The sequence below is a fragment of the Oryx dammah genome, unplaced genomic scaffold (genome assembly GCF_014754425.2).
Source record: "Oryx dammah isolate SB20612 unplaced genomic scaffold, SCBI_Odam_1.1 HiC_scaffold_11106, whole genome shotgun sequence".
NCBI lineage: Eukaryota > Metazoa > Chordata > Mammalia > Artiodactyla > Bovidae > Oryx > Oryx dammah.
Window position 1 is genome coordinate 29,439 of NW_024080499.1, and position 17,306 is coordinate 46,744.

The window sequence follows — 17,306 nt, forward strand, 5'->3', positions numbered from 1 at the left end:
GAAAATCCAAACTTTGAAGAAATCTTCAGGTTTGTATTTCTCACTGGAGAGAGGTCCCTTATGCAGTGAAGAAATCAGTTCAGTATGAAATTTATCAAGTCATATGTGTAGTGTGCAGGGGATTGGAAAGTATAAAGCAGAAAACAAATAATACCTGTCCCCAGTATCCCTAGAAGTTTGGCAGTTTGTTCGTGGCTCCACTCACACACTTCTGTCTAGAGACAGAAGCAGAGCATTTAAAAGGGCAAATATATGAGGAAAATATGTAAAGGGTTATGTTTCATTTTCTTGGGCTCCAAAATCTATGCAGAAATTGACTACAGCCACGCATTGGAAGGACTGATGCTGAGGCTGAAACTAATACTTTGGCCATCTCATGTGAAGAGTTGGCTCATTGGAAAAGACCGTGATGCTGGGAGGGATTGGAGGCAGGAGGAGAAGGGGACGACAGAGGATGAGATGGTTGGAAGGCATCACCAGCTCAATGGACATGGGTTTGGGTGGACTCCGGGAGTTGGTGATGGACAGGGAGGCCTGGCGTGCTGCGGTTCATGGGGTTGGAAAGAGTTGGACATGACTGAGCAACTGAACTGAACTGAACTGAGACACCAACCTTTTGTCTGGTGATGCAGAGTAACTTATCAATTTTCTATTTGTCTTAACTATGGATTACTATCTACAGTAATTCTCCTCCAGGAACTTCAGAAAAGAGAAATTGATGAAATGCTTTCCTATACATTCTTTTTCTTTTTTTTAAACAGAAGCGCGACCGTTTCTTTATTAAATTATACAAAAAAAGGGGAGGGGAGAGGGGCAGCTGTGGGGCTCGGGCCCATCCCTGGCCCCACCCCGTCCTGGCGCTGTCTGAGAGAAAGGGATCTGAGGGCGGAGACCCAGGGATCAGGCAGGGTAGGGATGGGCAGGGCAGGATGACGTGAGGCTGGGATGCAGAAGTTAGGAAGGAGAGGCTATTGAAGGAGGGAGAGGCTGGCTGTGGGAAGGGCGGGAAGAGAGGAGGGAGAGGGAGCGGGTGGCTGGGGACCAGCTGGGGAGCTCAGGTGGAGCAGGTAAGGAGGTGGACGATGGCAGTGAGGATGCAGGTGCGGCATGAGAAGGCTGGGGGGCAGAGAGGGCGGCAGCTCTGGCGCGGGGCCCGGAGCAGGGAGCCAGGGGAAGAGCGGTTGCAGGCGGCGCTCCCCACCCCCACCTCCGGGCCCCGAGGGGCCTCCCACCACCCCCAGCCCACTGGCAGGGGCTCGTGCCGACGCCCCGTTTTCTGCCTTCTGCCGCTTGGGATCCGCTGCCTCCTCCTCTTCAGCAGCGCTCTCCAGCGCGGGCCCTTCGTCCTCCTCTCCTTCTTCCTCCTCCTCCTCGCCCGCTTCCTCCTCCTCCTCGCCGTCCTCCTCCGCCGCCGCCACTTCTTTCTTTCGCTCTTTCCGGCCTGCCTTCTCCTCCACCTTCTCTTTCTTCTCCTTCAGGCCCTTGGCGCTTAATTCGGCCGCTGCCTCCGCGCTCTTCTCCGACGTGATGCTGGGAGGGATTGGAGGCAGGAGGACAAGGGGACGACAGAGGATGAGATGGCTGGATGGCATCATGGGCTCGATGGACGTGAGTCTGAGTGAACTCCGGTAGATGGTGATGAACGGGGAGGCCTGGCGTGCGGTGATTCATGGGGTCACAAAGAGTCGGACATGACTGAGTGACTGAACTGAACTGAAGGAATGTAGACAAAAAAGTTTGTCCTTTCCTTCTCCTTGAGAATTCCAGACCCCTCTCTCCTTGGGGACCCCCGGCCTTCTTATCAACCTGCCTAGGAATTGACTCTCACTCTTGAGTGAAGTCTATGGCCACAGCCCGGAATGTCAGCCTTCCCTGAAATACAAAGGACAGATGCCACGTGACTGTGGGAAGACTTCCTAATGTGACCCAAGTTGAAAACAGCAAGTACAGAGAACTAGTTTTTCAATGAGAAGAGTGTCTGATGGTATACAATAAGATTCTTTTTTACATAGTAATATGCTCTAGTGCATTTCTAACCTGAAGAAAACAGGATGACAGATGATCCACAAAGCCACTTGGGCTTCCCTGGTGGCTCAGATGGTAAAGCATCTGTCTGCAATGCGGGTGACCTGGATTCAATCCATAGGTTGGGAAGATCCCTTGGAGAAGAGAATGGCAACCCGCTCCAGTATTCTTGCCTGGGGAATCTTATGGAGAGAGGAACCTGGCAGGCTATAGTCCATGGGGTCACAAAGTGTGGTACTTGACTGAGTGAATAGGATTCATTCATTCATCTGGAGAAAAATTATTAAATGTGATCAATAGAGGCATATTTAGTTTTGAGGGTTTTCCCTGTGTTGCACTGGATAAGTATCAGTCAAAGCAGGAATATTTTTTAAAAGCACATTGTGATTCAAGAGTTCTAGGGTGGGGCCACAGTTTTTCATCTTGAACAAGCTTAGTTTTAACTAAATGTCTGGTTGATAAATGGCCATTGTGAATAGCACGGAGGTAAAAGAGCCATGGCAAACAGCCATGGCATCCAGTCCCATCACTTCATGGCAAATAGATGGGGGAGCAATGCAAACAGTGAGAGACTTTATTGTTTTGGGCTCCAAAATCACTGCAGATGGTGACTGCAGCCATGAAATTAAAAGACACTTGCTCCTTGGAAGAAACACTATGACCAACTTAGACAGCATATTAAAAAGCAGAGACATTACTTTGCCGACAAATTTCCATCTAGTCAAAGCCATGGCTTTTCCACTAGTCGTGTGTGGATGTGAGAGTTGGACTATAAAGAAAACTGCATGCCAAAGAATTGATGCTTTTGAACTGTGGTGTTGGAGGAGACTCTTGAGAGTCCCTTGAACTGCAAGAAGATCCAACCAGTCCATCCTAAAGGAAATTAGTCCTGAATATTCATTGGAAGGACTGATGCTGAAGCTGAAACTCCAATACTTTGGCCACCCGATACAAAGAACTGACTCACTGGAAAAGAGCCTGATGCTGGGAAAGACTGAAGGCAAGAGGAGAAGCGGACCACAAAGGTTGAGATAGTTGGATGGTGTCACGGACTCAATGGATACATGGTTGAGTAAGCTCTGGGAGCTGGTGATTGTCAGATGTGCTGCAATCCATGGGGTCGCAAAGAGTTGGACACAACTGAGCGACTGAACTGAACTGAGAAGAGCCGGGTACGAATTCATAGTTATTATTGAACTTTATGCGCTTTACAGATTTTACAGGTTTAATTATTAAGCAGAGAAAACAATCCTTTTGACCATTTCTGAACTATATAACTTTCTAACAGTTTTTTACTTTGTAATCTTGAATGAGCCACATAAATAATTTTAGATTAAAAAATATTGCTGTTCAAAATTGTTTGGAATATTTGATCAAATATTCAGAAAATGTAGAGCTTGGGATTTACTTCAATGGGTCTGAGCTCGATTTTATGTAAAAAGGTTTAAGACAACACAGAGACCTGACTGAGTGACTGAATTCAACTGAACGCAGAGACCACTCTAATGGATGTTTTACCACTTAAGGTAACTGGCAAAAATATCAAAACCAGAAAAAATGTCATATACTGTTAACATTTTCATGCACACAGACATGCACTAGTTAGGAGAAAAATTATTCATGTTTATTATTATTTCTGTGCTTAAATCTTATAATTTATTTGTGGCAATATTCTGTATTTTTTAAATACGCTAGGGTGCAAAAGCACATAAAGACAAAAATTAGAGCTCTTGGTTCTGAATCTTTTATTCCTTTGAAAATCTCTATCATTTGTGTTGCATTATATTTTAGATATAACAGTTAAACATACATAAGTAATAATATTCTTGTAAATATTGTAGAAAATACAAAGATGCGATAAGAATTCTGTCTGGAAAATGAGTGTGGAGTATATTACTAACAGAAATGATCAGACCTGGGCTTGAGTGATGAAAACCTCCATTCCCAAAATGCAAGAACCTTACTAAACACAGGTGAGTGTTCATTTTCCAAAGCAAACGGAACTAAGAACACGCAGTTTGCTACATTAATTTTGGCAGCTTATACATATCCCTCACTAAATCTTTCAAAAATCCTTATTAAAGTCAAAAAGCAGGAACATCGCAGTTTGCAATATCACAATATCGCAGAAGAACCAGAACCAGGGAACGAAGGTGTAGTGAGATAAATGTTAGCAGTGATCTGAATCCTGAAAAATATCAGTTTTATACAAAACTCACTTCTTATATAACTTCCATGTTCTGTATCCTAAGACTACACTTAAGAGTGAGTCCCTCCTACCAATATAGAGAAAGGTCTCTTATACTTTTCTCCTTCTATTCCCCAAACTTCCTGTGGAATTCTGGACCACTGAGGTAATTCTATTCATGAGGACAATTTCTGAATCCTGTTGTAAATGTCTCAAGTTGCATATATATGTAAATTCATCCCTAATTTCCCCTACTTCTCTAAGGTCCCAAGACTGAACCACATGCCAATGAGAATCTTAGAACCTATGCCTCCCCATGTTGATCTCTCACAAAGGGAATATTTTCACTCATTCAGGTTGAGAACTCATCATGCTGTAAAGAAAGCCAGGATACAGACAAGGGAGACAAGGTTCTGGGACACAAGGGAGAAGTGATCTAAAGAACCAGTCCTCACTATGGTAAGAAAAGGAAAAAATAAGAAGTTGATAACCAACTCCCCAGGCAGAAAAATTAGAAGCAGAGAACTAAAGGTTTGCAGGTTCCCTCAGTTCAAGCATTTTGGGGGGAAAGCAGACACAGCCCCAGACCCAGGACAGAACTGCCATTTCCTCTTCTTCCTCCTGCTCTGCCTTCTCTGAGGATGTTATGTAGCAAACACATCTCTGCCTATTGAAAAAATACCTTCAAAGGCATCTGCACAGCTCTTTAACCTGCAAGTACTTCACCTACAGACAGAAGGACCTTGAAAAGCTGAAAAGACCCACCTCTCCTGTCCTGTCTCAGGAGAGATTTAGAAACAATTACTTCCTACCTGGAGACCAGCCTGTGAACTTGTTTCTTGATTGTTCTCTCCTCAGAGAGAGCTCCTAACCCTCTGCTCACACAGATGATGTGAGCTGACTGACTTTCCCGTTCCAAATCCAGCTAGACCAACCCTGCAGCCTCTCCTCAGACTGAAGCCAGGCTTCATCTCTCACAGATGGACCAGGAGCCACGTCCTTAACCCGGGCCTCCCCTTAGAGTCCCCTGGAGCACTTCCTACACAGCACACTGATGCCCCCACAGGACCAAGACAGAACTCTGTGGGGAGGTTATCGCTTAACACTGGTCAGGTGATCTTGATAGGAAACAGGGTTGAAACCACTTACAAGGTTCTTTCTGAACCATTTCAGTGAATATGAACCCCTCGAGGTCAGGTCCCCACTCTCAGAAGTTACAAATGTACAGATCTGAAGAGGGGCCATGAAATGAGTCTTCAGCAAGTTCCCTGTTTATTTTGATGCTTCTTCCGCAAGACCCACACTCAGGAGCCCTGAGCTTCAGCCCTCACACTCAGCACACCTGAGACCTCTCAGGAGAGGAGGTTCTAGGGCAGGAATTTCTTAGGTCAAGGTTAGGACCAAGCAGAGAAAGCTTCAGTACTTGGGGTTCAGGCCTTTATAAGAGACCTTGGGTGAAGTGCTGTGGGGCTCCCCAGGCTGAGTGTGGATGGGTCCATTCAAACCAAGAGGAGCAGGAATCTGGTGAGCTCTGAGGGTGTCACTGAAGGGGGACCTGCGCAGTAGACCCTGGGGTTCCTCAAGACTGCTGGTCTCAAGGTGGGTGGTCCTCTAGTGCAGGTGTTCCCAGGACTGGCTGGTGCAAGTTCAAGGACCTGCAGGCTGCCTGCTCCCCAGACAGACGCTGAGGCAGCAACAGCATGGAGTAGTCCAGGCAAACTCTCAACAACACTCTGTATGATCCTTCTTAGAACCATCACAATGTCCCAGCAGTTACAGACGGGGGGGAAGTACAATGGAGAAATGATGGGAAATATCCAGGTATTCATTCCTCTGATACAATGATCTGAGAACTGTGATTCCTATGGTTACAAAATGGAGGTTAATTGTTTATGAAATAAGACATACACTAATTACATGACTTTTCTGGGAGGGGTTTCCATACATTTCTAGGGTATCAGAGATGTCTTCATTTGAAACATGTCCACTAATATTCATGACTTCTGTTGATATTATAAAGGTACATCAAGATTTCAGTGACTGTCATTGTATTTTACTTAAAAAGCAACTGATGTAACTATTGAAAATGTACATCTTTAATATGTGGAGTTACTCCCTGAACACTTACCTCATGGTGACCTACAGGGATGTTTGACATGAATGACTAACACCTCCATTTAGATGTACATGTTATATTACTGTGTCCTTAATCTTCTAATGGAGAATAAATATAAATGATTTCTCCCTAGGATAGAAGACCTTGTCTCACCTTTGAGATAGCAACCATCAAAAAACATAACTTTGCATACACACTAGAAATGAAGCATAGCAGCATGGAGTAATTTGAGAGTTGAATCACATTTATTTTGGTTTTCAAATAATCACAAATCATTTCAATATGAACAAAGACATATTGCTAATAATTGTACATTTCTAAATACCAACCTTCATCTTGTGATCCATACTAACATATCAATTTTCTATCTGTTTTAACTATGGATTACTATCTACAATACTTCTCCTGAAGAGGAACTTGAAAAAACAGAATTGATGAAATGGTTTCTATTGTGTGGGCTTCCGATAGCTCAGTTGGTAAAGAATCTGCTTCCCACTCCACTATTCTGGCCTGGAGAATTCCATGGACACAGTCCATGGGGTTGCAAAGAGTTGGAAACAACTGAGCGACTTTCACATTTTCTAGTGTGCAATTTCTATTTATTTAGATTTTATATTTATTAAATACTTTTGTACATTTTCTTTATGTCATTCCTTATCTTTCGTAAATAAATGGTCTTGTATTTTCTGAAGTGTATGTTCAGGACAAACCTCTTCCATCAGTTATTACTAGGGTTTTTCTCCAGTACGTGCTCTCTGATGTCTAATAAGGTGATAGCTCTGATTAAAGCCTTTGCCACTTCTCCAGTATGAATTCGCTGGTGTCAAATAAGACTTGACTGGTGACTGAAGGATTTTCCGCATTCTTTACATTTATAAGGTTCTTTCCAGTATGAAATCTCTGATGGTAAGTAAGACCTGAGTACTTGCTAAAGTCTTTGCCACAATCCTTACATTTATAAGGCCTCTCCCCAGTATGAATTCTCTGGTGTTGAGTAAGAGTTGAGTAGTGACTGAAGGCTTTTCCACATTCTTTACATTTATAAGGCTTCTCTCCAGTATGAATTCTCTGGTGTTGAGGAAGAGATGAGTAGTAACTGAAGGCTTTTCCACATTCTTTACATTTATAAGGCTTCTCTCCACTATGAATTCTCTGGTGTTGAGTAAGAGTTGAGTGGTAACTGAAGGCTTTTCCGCATTCTTTACATTTAAAAGATTTCTCTCCCGTATGGATTACTTGATGTTTAGTAAGACATGAGTGCTGTCTAAATGCTTTGCCACAATATTGACATTTATAAGGCCTCTCTCCAGTATGAATTCTCTGATGGCGAGTAACACCTGAGTGCTTGCTAAAGTCTTTGCCACAATCCTTACATTTATAAGGCCTCTCCCCAGTATGAATTCGCTGGTGTTGAGTAAGAGATGAGTTCTGACTAAAGGATTTCCCACATTCTGTACATTTATAAGGTTTCTCTCCAGTATGAATTCGCTGGTGGTTAGTAAGAGTTGAGTTGTGACTGAAGGCTTTTCCGCATACTTTACATTGATAAGGCTTCTCTCCACTATGAATTCTCTGGTGATCAGTAAGATGTGATTTCTGATTAAAGGCTTTGCCACAGTTTGTGCATTTATAATGCTTCTCCCCAGTGTGAATTCGCTGATGTCGACTACGGTTTGAGTAAGACATAAATGGTTTTTCACATTCTTTACATTCATAAGGTTTCTTGCCAGTGTGGATTTGCTGATCTTGACTAAGCTCTGAATTCTGATTATAGGTGTTGCCACACTCTGTATATTTGAAAGGTTTCCATCCTGAATGAATTTTCCTGTGTCTACTTAGACTGGATGAGTTAGTAAAGGCTTTCTCACGTTGCTTACACTTGTAACTTTTCTGTGGATTCTGAATACTCTGCTGTTGAGTAAGATTTGAAGACTGATTAGAGATATCACCATATTCACAATTATAAGTCTTCTCTCCAGTATGTGTACTCTCATTTAGTGGAAGACCTGATGTTTGATAAAAGATATTCCTCCATGTACTATTTTTAGAGTCTTTGTCTGAAGATTGAGGTCCCTGATGTTTCATACGGTTAGAGTCTTGTGCAGTTTTACACCCAGTTTCATTGCATGAATGGCTTCTCAGTCCATCGTAAATATTCTTGTAATTATTGGGGGTAGAGCTCTTACTTAAGGCCTGACTCGTGTTGTTACACATGAGAAGTTGTTCCGTATTAACCGTATCATGATGTGTATTGAACAGTGATGGTGGGATTAACTCTCTTCCATTATTATCAACATTACACATTTTGGAACAGAGAGAAACTGTCTGTTGGTGGAAGAATAATGACCCCTTGCTCACAAATCCGTCAAAGTGATTGTATTGTGAGTTTTCCCCATCATTTTTAAATTTCTGGTTTTCAGACGTGCATGAATATATGTGTAATTGAAGCCTGTGTTCAGAGCGGTTTGCATGAGTATTTGCAGTAGAGACTGGATGACTTTCCAGATTTTCCACATTTCCCTTCAGAGAACGTGTATGTTTCAAAAACTGATTGAAACCTTTGCTTGAAGAGATACACTTTTCTGCAGATGTTGATAACTGAAAAGGGTGTTTTCCACTGTTTGACTCACATTGCTCATTTCTTTGGGCAGTAATGTCCGCATTGTGTGAAACTGTCTCGGTTTCTTTATGTCCATATAAACATCTTCTAGGTCTTTTACATACCCCCGTATATTCCTGGTCTTTCATTAAATGTTCGTTTCCAAGGTGAGCTCTTTCATATATTCCTAGGTTTGCTTTTTGGATTAAACTTTCCAATCTTGGATTCTTTGACATCAAACCACAGGTGTTGTGAGAAGACACAGCTGAAAGATACCAAATGAAAGTTTTCTTATCTACTATTCTTATCTACTAGGGCTGGAGTGAGCTCAGCTGAGACAGAAGGGGAGCCTCATTCTCTTGGGAAGAGATGACAACAGTCTGTGGCAGTAGGACAGAGTGAGACCTGTACACAGGGTACTGAGTCCTGTCCTGCCCACCCAGCCTGAGAGGGTACCTGCTGCTGCAGACAAAGGCTGGGTGCTGAAATGTGGGGTCTGGAGAGCAGACCCAGGCAGAGGACTGCTGTGGGCTGTGAGGAGACATCCTGAGGGGGTGGGTTGAGGGAGGAGTTCTATAAGCTAGAATGCTTGTGGAGGAAGCCTGAACCACCAGAGAGCAGGGCACCATTGTTGAGTGATGCCCAAAGGGAAGATCCACTATTGCAGCCCCTCTCCCCCTGTGCTGGCCCCTTCTCCCAAGCACTAGGAAGGGCGACCACCTGGGTGGGCTCTATTGAGCTCCAGCCACAGCCTCCCCCCATGCACCTCCTCCACAATCAGCAGACTGCTGTGCTCTGGGGAAGCCTCTGGAGCAGACACCCGTGGGTGGCCCACACACATAGAAGGAGCTGAAGGCTCAGCTGAGCCCCAGGGTTAAGAAAGAAAAACTGAAGTCTCTCCTCACAGTTGCTCAAACCATACTTTTATACATTCAACTGGCTTTGTCAACTCTGCCCGTACAGAACATCTGAATGGACAACCAGGGCTCCCCCAGTCACGGGAGGTGTAGTTTTAGCAGCTGTGGACTTTGTCGGGATGTATACTAGGGGGTGGGGCCAGGCCAGAGTCTGAGCTGTCCCCATAGCACCACAGCAGGTCCAGCTCCATGAATGCAATTTTGGGACCTGAGTTCACTGGACCTATGCTGGTGTTCCAGTGAAAGGAACATCTGAGGAGGCACATCTTTCTGCTTTCACAAACATTGGATGTAAATCCCAAAATGTGAAAGCTGCTGGCACCAGAGCAATATGCCAGCATGCCCATGGTTGAAGGGGGGCCAAGAGCAGTGCCAACATGGGGTCACATGAGGCTCACACAGTGCATGAGCACACCCCAAGGTGAACAATCCCAGAGGAGCAATCCTTAGTGGCTTCCCTCCCAATGGGTGTCCTCCAATCCTACCTGCCTTGACCACAGATCAGAATCACAGTGAAGAAACTGATCTGGGGGCTCTTTCCCACCAATCAGGGAGCAGATCCCACCCCTGACAGACCAGTGACAACCACAGAGCCAAGGGGAAGCTCCCCTCAATATTTTGGGGAGGCATGGGTCACAATAACAGCAATCAAAGCCCAGATCAAGGGGATAAGGGTACAAGCCTGTGGAGCAACTTCACCCCCTAGGGGAAGACAACAGAGCAAGAGGAGGTAGGAACCTGCAGCCCGCAGAACAGACCACAAACCCAGAAAATGTGACAAAATGAGAGGACAAAGAAGTATGGTGTAGAGGAAGGAGCAAGACAAAAAGCTACAAGAACCACTACATGAAGAAGAGACAGGCAATCTAATGATTACTCTTCGACTTAAGTCATCTTAAATGCAGATGCCACTAGGTGCCCTCTAATTCTTTAACCTACTTTTTTATTTTAGCATGTTCTATATGATGTTTCAATATATAAATCATAAATGATACTGACATAGGCCTAATCAGAAAGCAAGGACATGTAGGACAAAGTCTGGGGAAGTTGATAACAAGATTCATTAAATAAAGAAGCAGTTCTTGAGAAATTAAGAAACGAGACTTTAAGAATATGGTGAGAACACTATCAATGCTCTGTGGAGATCTAATTGGGAAGGAAATCTTAAAAAGAGTAGATATCTATACGTAAAATGGATTGTCTTTGCTGTACAACATTGTAAACCAGTTATACTCCAATAAGAACGTTTTAAAAAGATATTATCTAAACATTGTAATACTTTGAAACCATTAAAAATATGGTGGAAAATGTTTTCAGCCCTTATGCCAATTTATTTGAAAATTCTTTGAGTTAATTGAATATATTTAAGTCTTTTCAGTTCAGTTCAGTTAAGTCTTTTAGCATTGAGGAATTGGGGCAGATATACTTAACATTTCATATGAGTTCGTATGAAGAAAACAGAAATTTAGAAGTAACCCTAAGATTGGCATTCTTTCTCTTTATGGAGATTTTGGTTTATGCAGTGAAAAAATTACTTGAATTTAAAATTTATAAGATCATATTTGAAGCTTCCAGTCTTTTAGAAATTATGTCAGAAAAAAAAAAAAACACCCAAAAAAAGCCCTCTGTCCCCAATATTCCTAGAACTTTGGCAGCATGTCTACAATTCCACTCACACACTGCCATGTAGAGGTAGAAACTTTAATAGGAGCGTCCAAGAGCTTTTCAGAAATGTGCACTTTTCCTAGGGCCCCACCCATCCCCCAAGAAATGGAATAGTAATCGATTCATGCAGGTTGTCAGAGGCCAAGAGAAGGATTTCAGTTCTCACTGTGATTGAGAAAAGTAATCACTGGAGATGAATTCAGGAATGATTTAAAGAGACAGAATGGGGCAGGTGATATCCGCCTCTCACAGCAACAGAAAGAAACCCAGACTTCTCTACAATCATTTCCATTAAAGCAGATCTTCCCAAACCACATGACAAAGGGTGAATTCCTCACTAATCCTTGGACCTGTCGTGGACTCGTGGGCTCCATCCATTGACCCCTACCTGTGTATACGGCTGGCGTCTCCAGTCTCCTTACATACCAGGGAGTCTTCATTTGCTCCAGAAAGGTGACCAGGTCTGGCTTAGAGACCACAAGACCTGCTATCAGGAAAAGGAATATTTGTTTTGCTAGAGATTCATCAGTTTCCAATCTAATATGTATTCAAGCGAGAAGAGAAGGCATATGTCCTAAGTCGCTCCAGTCATGTCTGACTCTTTGCCACCCTATGGACTGTAGCCCGCCAGGCTCTTCTGTCCATGGCAGTGTCGAGGCAAAAATAGTGAGTGGGTTGCCATGTCCTCCTCCAGGAGTTCTTCCCAACCCAGGGATCGCACCCACTTCTTTTACATCTCCTGCATTGGCAGGCACGTTCTTTACCACTAGTGCCACCTGGGAAGCCCAGAGAAGGCATGGTAGAATGTTAATACAGCCTAGAAATAAAGTATTTGGGGACATAATTTCCTAAGCTATATGAACATTCCCTGGTGGCTCAGCTGGTAAAGAAGCCACCTGCACTGTGGGAGACCTGTGTTTGATGCCTGGGTTGGGAAGATCCTCTGGAGAAGGGAACAGCTACCCACTCCAGTATTCTGCCCTCAAGAATGCCATGGACTATTCCATAGGCTTGCAAAGAGTCAGACATGCCTGTTACCTTGCTCATTACATTATTACATTATTAACATTCTAGAGAAGGCATGGTTGAATGTTAATATAGCCTAGAAAATTATATCCCCAAATACTTTATCAAAGCAATTTTATAACTAAGAAATACATAAAGAAAAGATCTTGAGATTCTAGTCAAGTACTACTAAGGCCAAAGTAAGTAAGTAGGAGAAATATGATTTATAAAGGAGAGTGGCACCCTTTTATACTGCAGAACCTACAGAATGACCACTAACCTAGAAGAAGGAGGCAGATTCCATCAAGGACAAGTCAGAATCATAATGAATCATCATGAAGCCTTCTTTCTCAACTCATAAATATCCATTTTCCCATAGAAAGCAGGGATCTGAAACTATTTTAAGGAGCAGATTCTAGGAGACATTCTAGAAATACAGGAACCAAAACCCAGTGGGTAGAGAAGGGATTCTGGAAGGCAGTTATCCTCACCCAAGGAGGCCAGGTTCCTGTAGTTCTCTAACATCACATCCCTGTACAGTTCTCGCTGACCGAGGTCCAGGCATTCCCACTCCTCTTCAGTGAAGTCTAGGGCCACATCCTGGAATGTCAGCCGTCCCTGAAATACAAAGTACAGGTGCCATGTGGTCATGGGAAGACTTCCTAATGTGACCCAAGAGGAAATCAGCAAGAGAAATGGTTTTGATTTAGGAGAATGTCTGGTGTTACACAAGAATATAATTTTTATGCAGTAATATTTTCTACCACATTTTTAACCCCAAGAAAAGAGGATGAGATATGATCCATCAACCACTACAGAAATTATTCTGATTTGGAAGAGAAATTATAATCAGATCAACACTGGCATATTTATTTTTGAGTGTTGTACTCAGTTGACAGAGAATAAACTATCAAAAGAAACAGGAAATATTTTTAAAAAGCATTTCCTGATCCAAATGTTCTGGAGTGGGCTCAGTGTGCCACATTTTTCACAAGCTTATTTGAACTAGTAATGTTGAAAATTCTGCTCCATGAGTAACAATGTGTGAACAGCAACGAAGTAGAATAGCAAGGAAAGAATTCACATTTAACTTTGAACTTTAAGTGCTTTACAGATTTTACAGGTCTGATAGGATAGTAACCTCGGCAAGAAGAATCATTTTAACCATGTGGTATATAGTACTTTCTGACAGTTTTCAGAGACTTGAATGTATAACAGAAATAATTTAAAATCAATAATGTTGCTGTAGCATCTTTTGGCAAATATTTTAACAAACATTCTTTAAATGACAGCTTAAGGGATGGGGGAGCCTAGTGGGTTGCCATCTATGGGGTCGCACAGAGTTGGGCACGACTGGAGCGACTTAGCAGCAGCAGCAACTTTCACTTCAGTTTGTGACTCTAGACTTTAATCAAACACAGACAAATGCACAGAGCTAACTCTAATGAAAGTTTATAGAAATTTCTGTATTTGTAAATAATGCTAAAAACAAGAAAAGTGTTAGTCACTCAGTCATGTCCTACTCTTTGCAACCCCAGGGACTGTAGCTTGCCAGGCTTCTCTGACCACGGGATTCTCAAGGCACGAATACTGGAGTGGGTAGCTATTCCCTGCTTCAGGGAATCTTCAAAAAAGAAAAAGAAAAAATCAATCAAATGATGTTAACATGTTCATGCATACAGACATACACTAAAATGGGACTGTGTACTTCTTAAGAGACAAATTGTCATGTCAACATCAGGATATTTTTTAACTGATTGAAAGTGTACATAAATATTTGAGGATGATATTGTTAGGTAGGTAGAATAGGGAAAAGGAGTCCAAAATGGCAGTGGCTAAAAGACAAGGAAGGTCAAGGAGGGTCCAAGGACCAGGAGTGGGATGCCATTGCCTTCTCCTGAACAAACAGCACTCCTGGCTAACCCAATTTGCATAGGGCAGGCCCAGGTGGAGGAAAAAACATATACAAGGAGGAGCCAAAGCACTTTCTCTCTCCCTTTCTCTCCCACAGTGCGTGTGCTCTTTCTCTCTGTCTCCCTCCCCCACGTGCTCCTCCAATCTCTTCTCTTCGAGTCTTTGGGTTGGCATGCCCTCACGCTTTGAGGATGGATTCTCCTGCTATCTTCTAAATAAAATAGAGCTGTAACACTGATTTGCCTAAGAGCTATAACATGGTTTGTCCAAGACCCAAGAGCTATGACGCGCCAAGGGCTTTAATGTCTGTCACTCCAAATCTTTGTTGTGATGAGACAAAGAACTGAGGAACATAAACCCGTGTGACAATACCATTTTAATTTTTTAAAATAGACTAGGGTGCAGACATACACAGTGACTAAAAAAATAGACAGCTCTGGTTCTGAATTTTTTAATTTCTTGAAAAATCTACCATTTGCATGGAACTATATTTTGAAATTTCACACAGCTGAACATAGATTAGCAATAATATGATTCTTGTAAACATTTTAGAAAATACAGAAATGTGATGAGACTCTATCTGTAATGTGAACATGGAGTGTACTGGAAATGATCATACCTGGGCTTGGGTGATGAAAATCCTCACTCCCAAATCCCAGCATCTCTACTAAACACACAGGAGTGTTGTCAACTACAAATCAGCACTTACCAAGAGCATTGCCAGCGACTAAACAAGACCTTTTAGAATTAACACCCAAAAGATGTCCTCTTCATTATAGGGGACTGGAATGCAAAAGTAGGAAGTCAAGAAACACCTAGAGTAACAGGCAAATTTGGCCTTAAATGCAGAATGAAGCAGGGCAAAGACTAACAGAGTCTGGCCAAGAAAATGCACTGGTCATAGAAAACACCCTCTTCCAGCAACACAAGATAAGACTCTACACATGGACATCACCAGATGGTCAACACCGAAATCAGATTGATTATATCCTTTGCAGCCAAAGATGGAGAAGCTCTATACAGTCAACAAAAAGGAGACCAGGAGCTGACTGTGGCTCAGATCATGAACTCCTTATTACCAAATTCAGACTTCAATTGAAGAAAGTAGGGAAAACCGGTAGACCATTCAGGTATGACCTAAATCAAATCCCTTATGATTTTACAGTGGAAGTGAGAAATAGATTTAAGGACCTAGATCTGATAGATAGAGTGCCTGATGAACTATGGAATGAGGTTCATGATATTGTACAAGAGACAGGGATCAAGACCATCCCCATAGAAAAGAAAGGCAAAAAACCAAAATGGCTGTCTCAAGAGGCCTTACAAATAGCTGTGAAAAGAAGAGAAGCAAAAAGCAAAGGAGAAAAGGAACGATATAAGCATCTGAATGCAGAGTGCCAAAGAATAGCAAGAAGAGATAAGAAAGCCTTACCAATCAGAACTCAACACCTAACCCTTCACCAGAAGGTGACCAATCAGACCGGGAGACTCCCGGTTTTCAAATTTTTCCCATGAGAATACCCTATATAAGCAATGTAACCCAGAGCTCAGGGCTCCTCCCTATAGCTGCTGCGTGGGTATGGCTGGGAGCCCCAGCTCGAGCTTGGTAATAAAAACTCTCTTGCTTTCCCATCGGATATAGTCTCCCTGGTGGTCATTGGGAGATTTCGCGACTTGGGCATAACAAATTCATCACGGCATTTCCCCGACTTCCCTAAGATCCTAACACTAAACCACAACCCAGTGGGAATCTCAGATACCAGTGCCTCCTCATATTGATCTCTCACAAAGGGAATGTATTCAACATTGAAAGTCACTATTTCATGTTGAGAATTCATCATGCTCTATAGAAAGCCAGGATACAGACAATGGAGAAAAGGCTCTGGAATATGAGGGAGACGAAACCTGAAGAGCTGGTTTTCACTATTTAAAAAAAAAAAAAAAGGAAAAAATAAGAAGGTGATAACAAGCACTCCAGGCAGAAAACTGAGAAGCAGAGAAATAAAGGTTTGCAGATTCTCAGTCCAGGCATTTCAGGAGGAAAAGCAGATACAGCCCCAGACCCGGGACAGAACAATTACCTGAGAAGCTGCCATTTCCTCCTCTTCTTCCTCCTGCTCTGCATCTTCTGTGGAGATAAGACGTCTCAAACTCACATCTGCATGTTGAGAAAATACCTTCAAAGGCATCCATATGAAGAATCTAAGCTACTCCATTTTGTTAACAGAAAAACGCCATTTTGTAAGGTTCTGGGAAAAGAGCCTTTGGAAATCCTCTGACCTCACCCCACCACCCACGAGCCAATGGGACCCCAGACCAAAATCCCCTGACTTAACACTCAGGAACTTGTAGTCTACCTAGACAATAGGGACCAATCAAGAACCAACACACAACCCTTCAAAAGAAAGTGACCAATCAGACGTTCCCCTACCTAGAAATCCTTTTTTTCCATGTATATTCCCTATATAAGCAATGTAATCCAAAACCTGGGGCTCCTCCCTATAGCCGCTGGAGCTTGGTAATAAAAACTCTCTTGCTTTTGCATCGGATATCGGCTCCCTGGCGGTCATTGGGAGATTTCACGACTAGGGCATAACACATACAGCCCTTTAACCTGCAACTGCTGCAGTGAAAAAGGAGAAGTTTTCTTGTTTCTCTCACCCTTTTCTGAGCTCTTTGCTGACTTTCTGTGTTCCTGATCTGTAGTGGGTAACCAAGGCTAACTTGAATGCTAATCACATGCTGGTGTTCCACTCTATTGGCAGATCTTCCCGGCTAGTTCCTCTCCTTCCTTTTTGTATTACAGAGAGTAGGCCTCAGAACAATTCACCAGACACAATGGACCCTACATCTGGGCTACCTGACCCAGCCAATGAG

At 42.9% G+C, this 17,306-nt stretch overlaps 1 protein-coding gene across 1 annotated transcript; it reads right to left on the minus strand.

Annotated features, from left to right (window-relative positions):
• Positions 1–9,873: 9,873 nt before the first annotated feature.
• LOC120860579 (putative protein ZNF720) lies at positions 9,874–16,618 on the minus strand. Its single transcript, XM_040236378.1, has 4 exons — positions 16,511–16,618; positions 13,007–13,133; positions 11,899–11,997; positions 9,874–9,971 (listed from the first exon to the last, which is right to left on the minus strand). The coding sequence occupies exons 1-4, from the start codon at positions 16,616–16,618 to the stop codon at positions 9,874–9,876; spliced, it is 432 nt and encodes a 143-aa protein (XP_040092312.1).
• Positions 16,619–17,306: the final 688 nt, after the last annotated feature.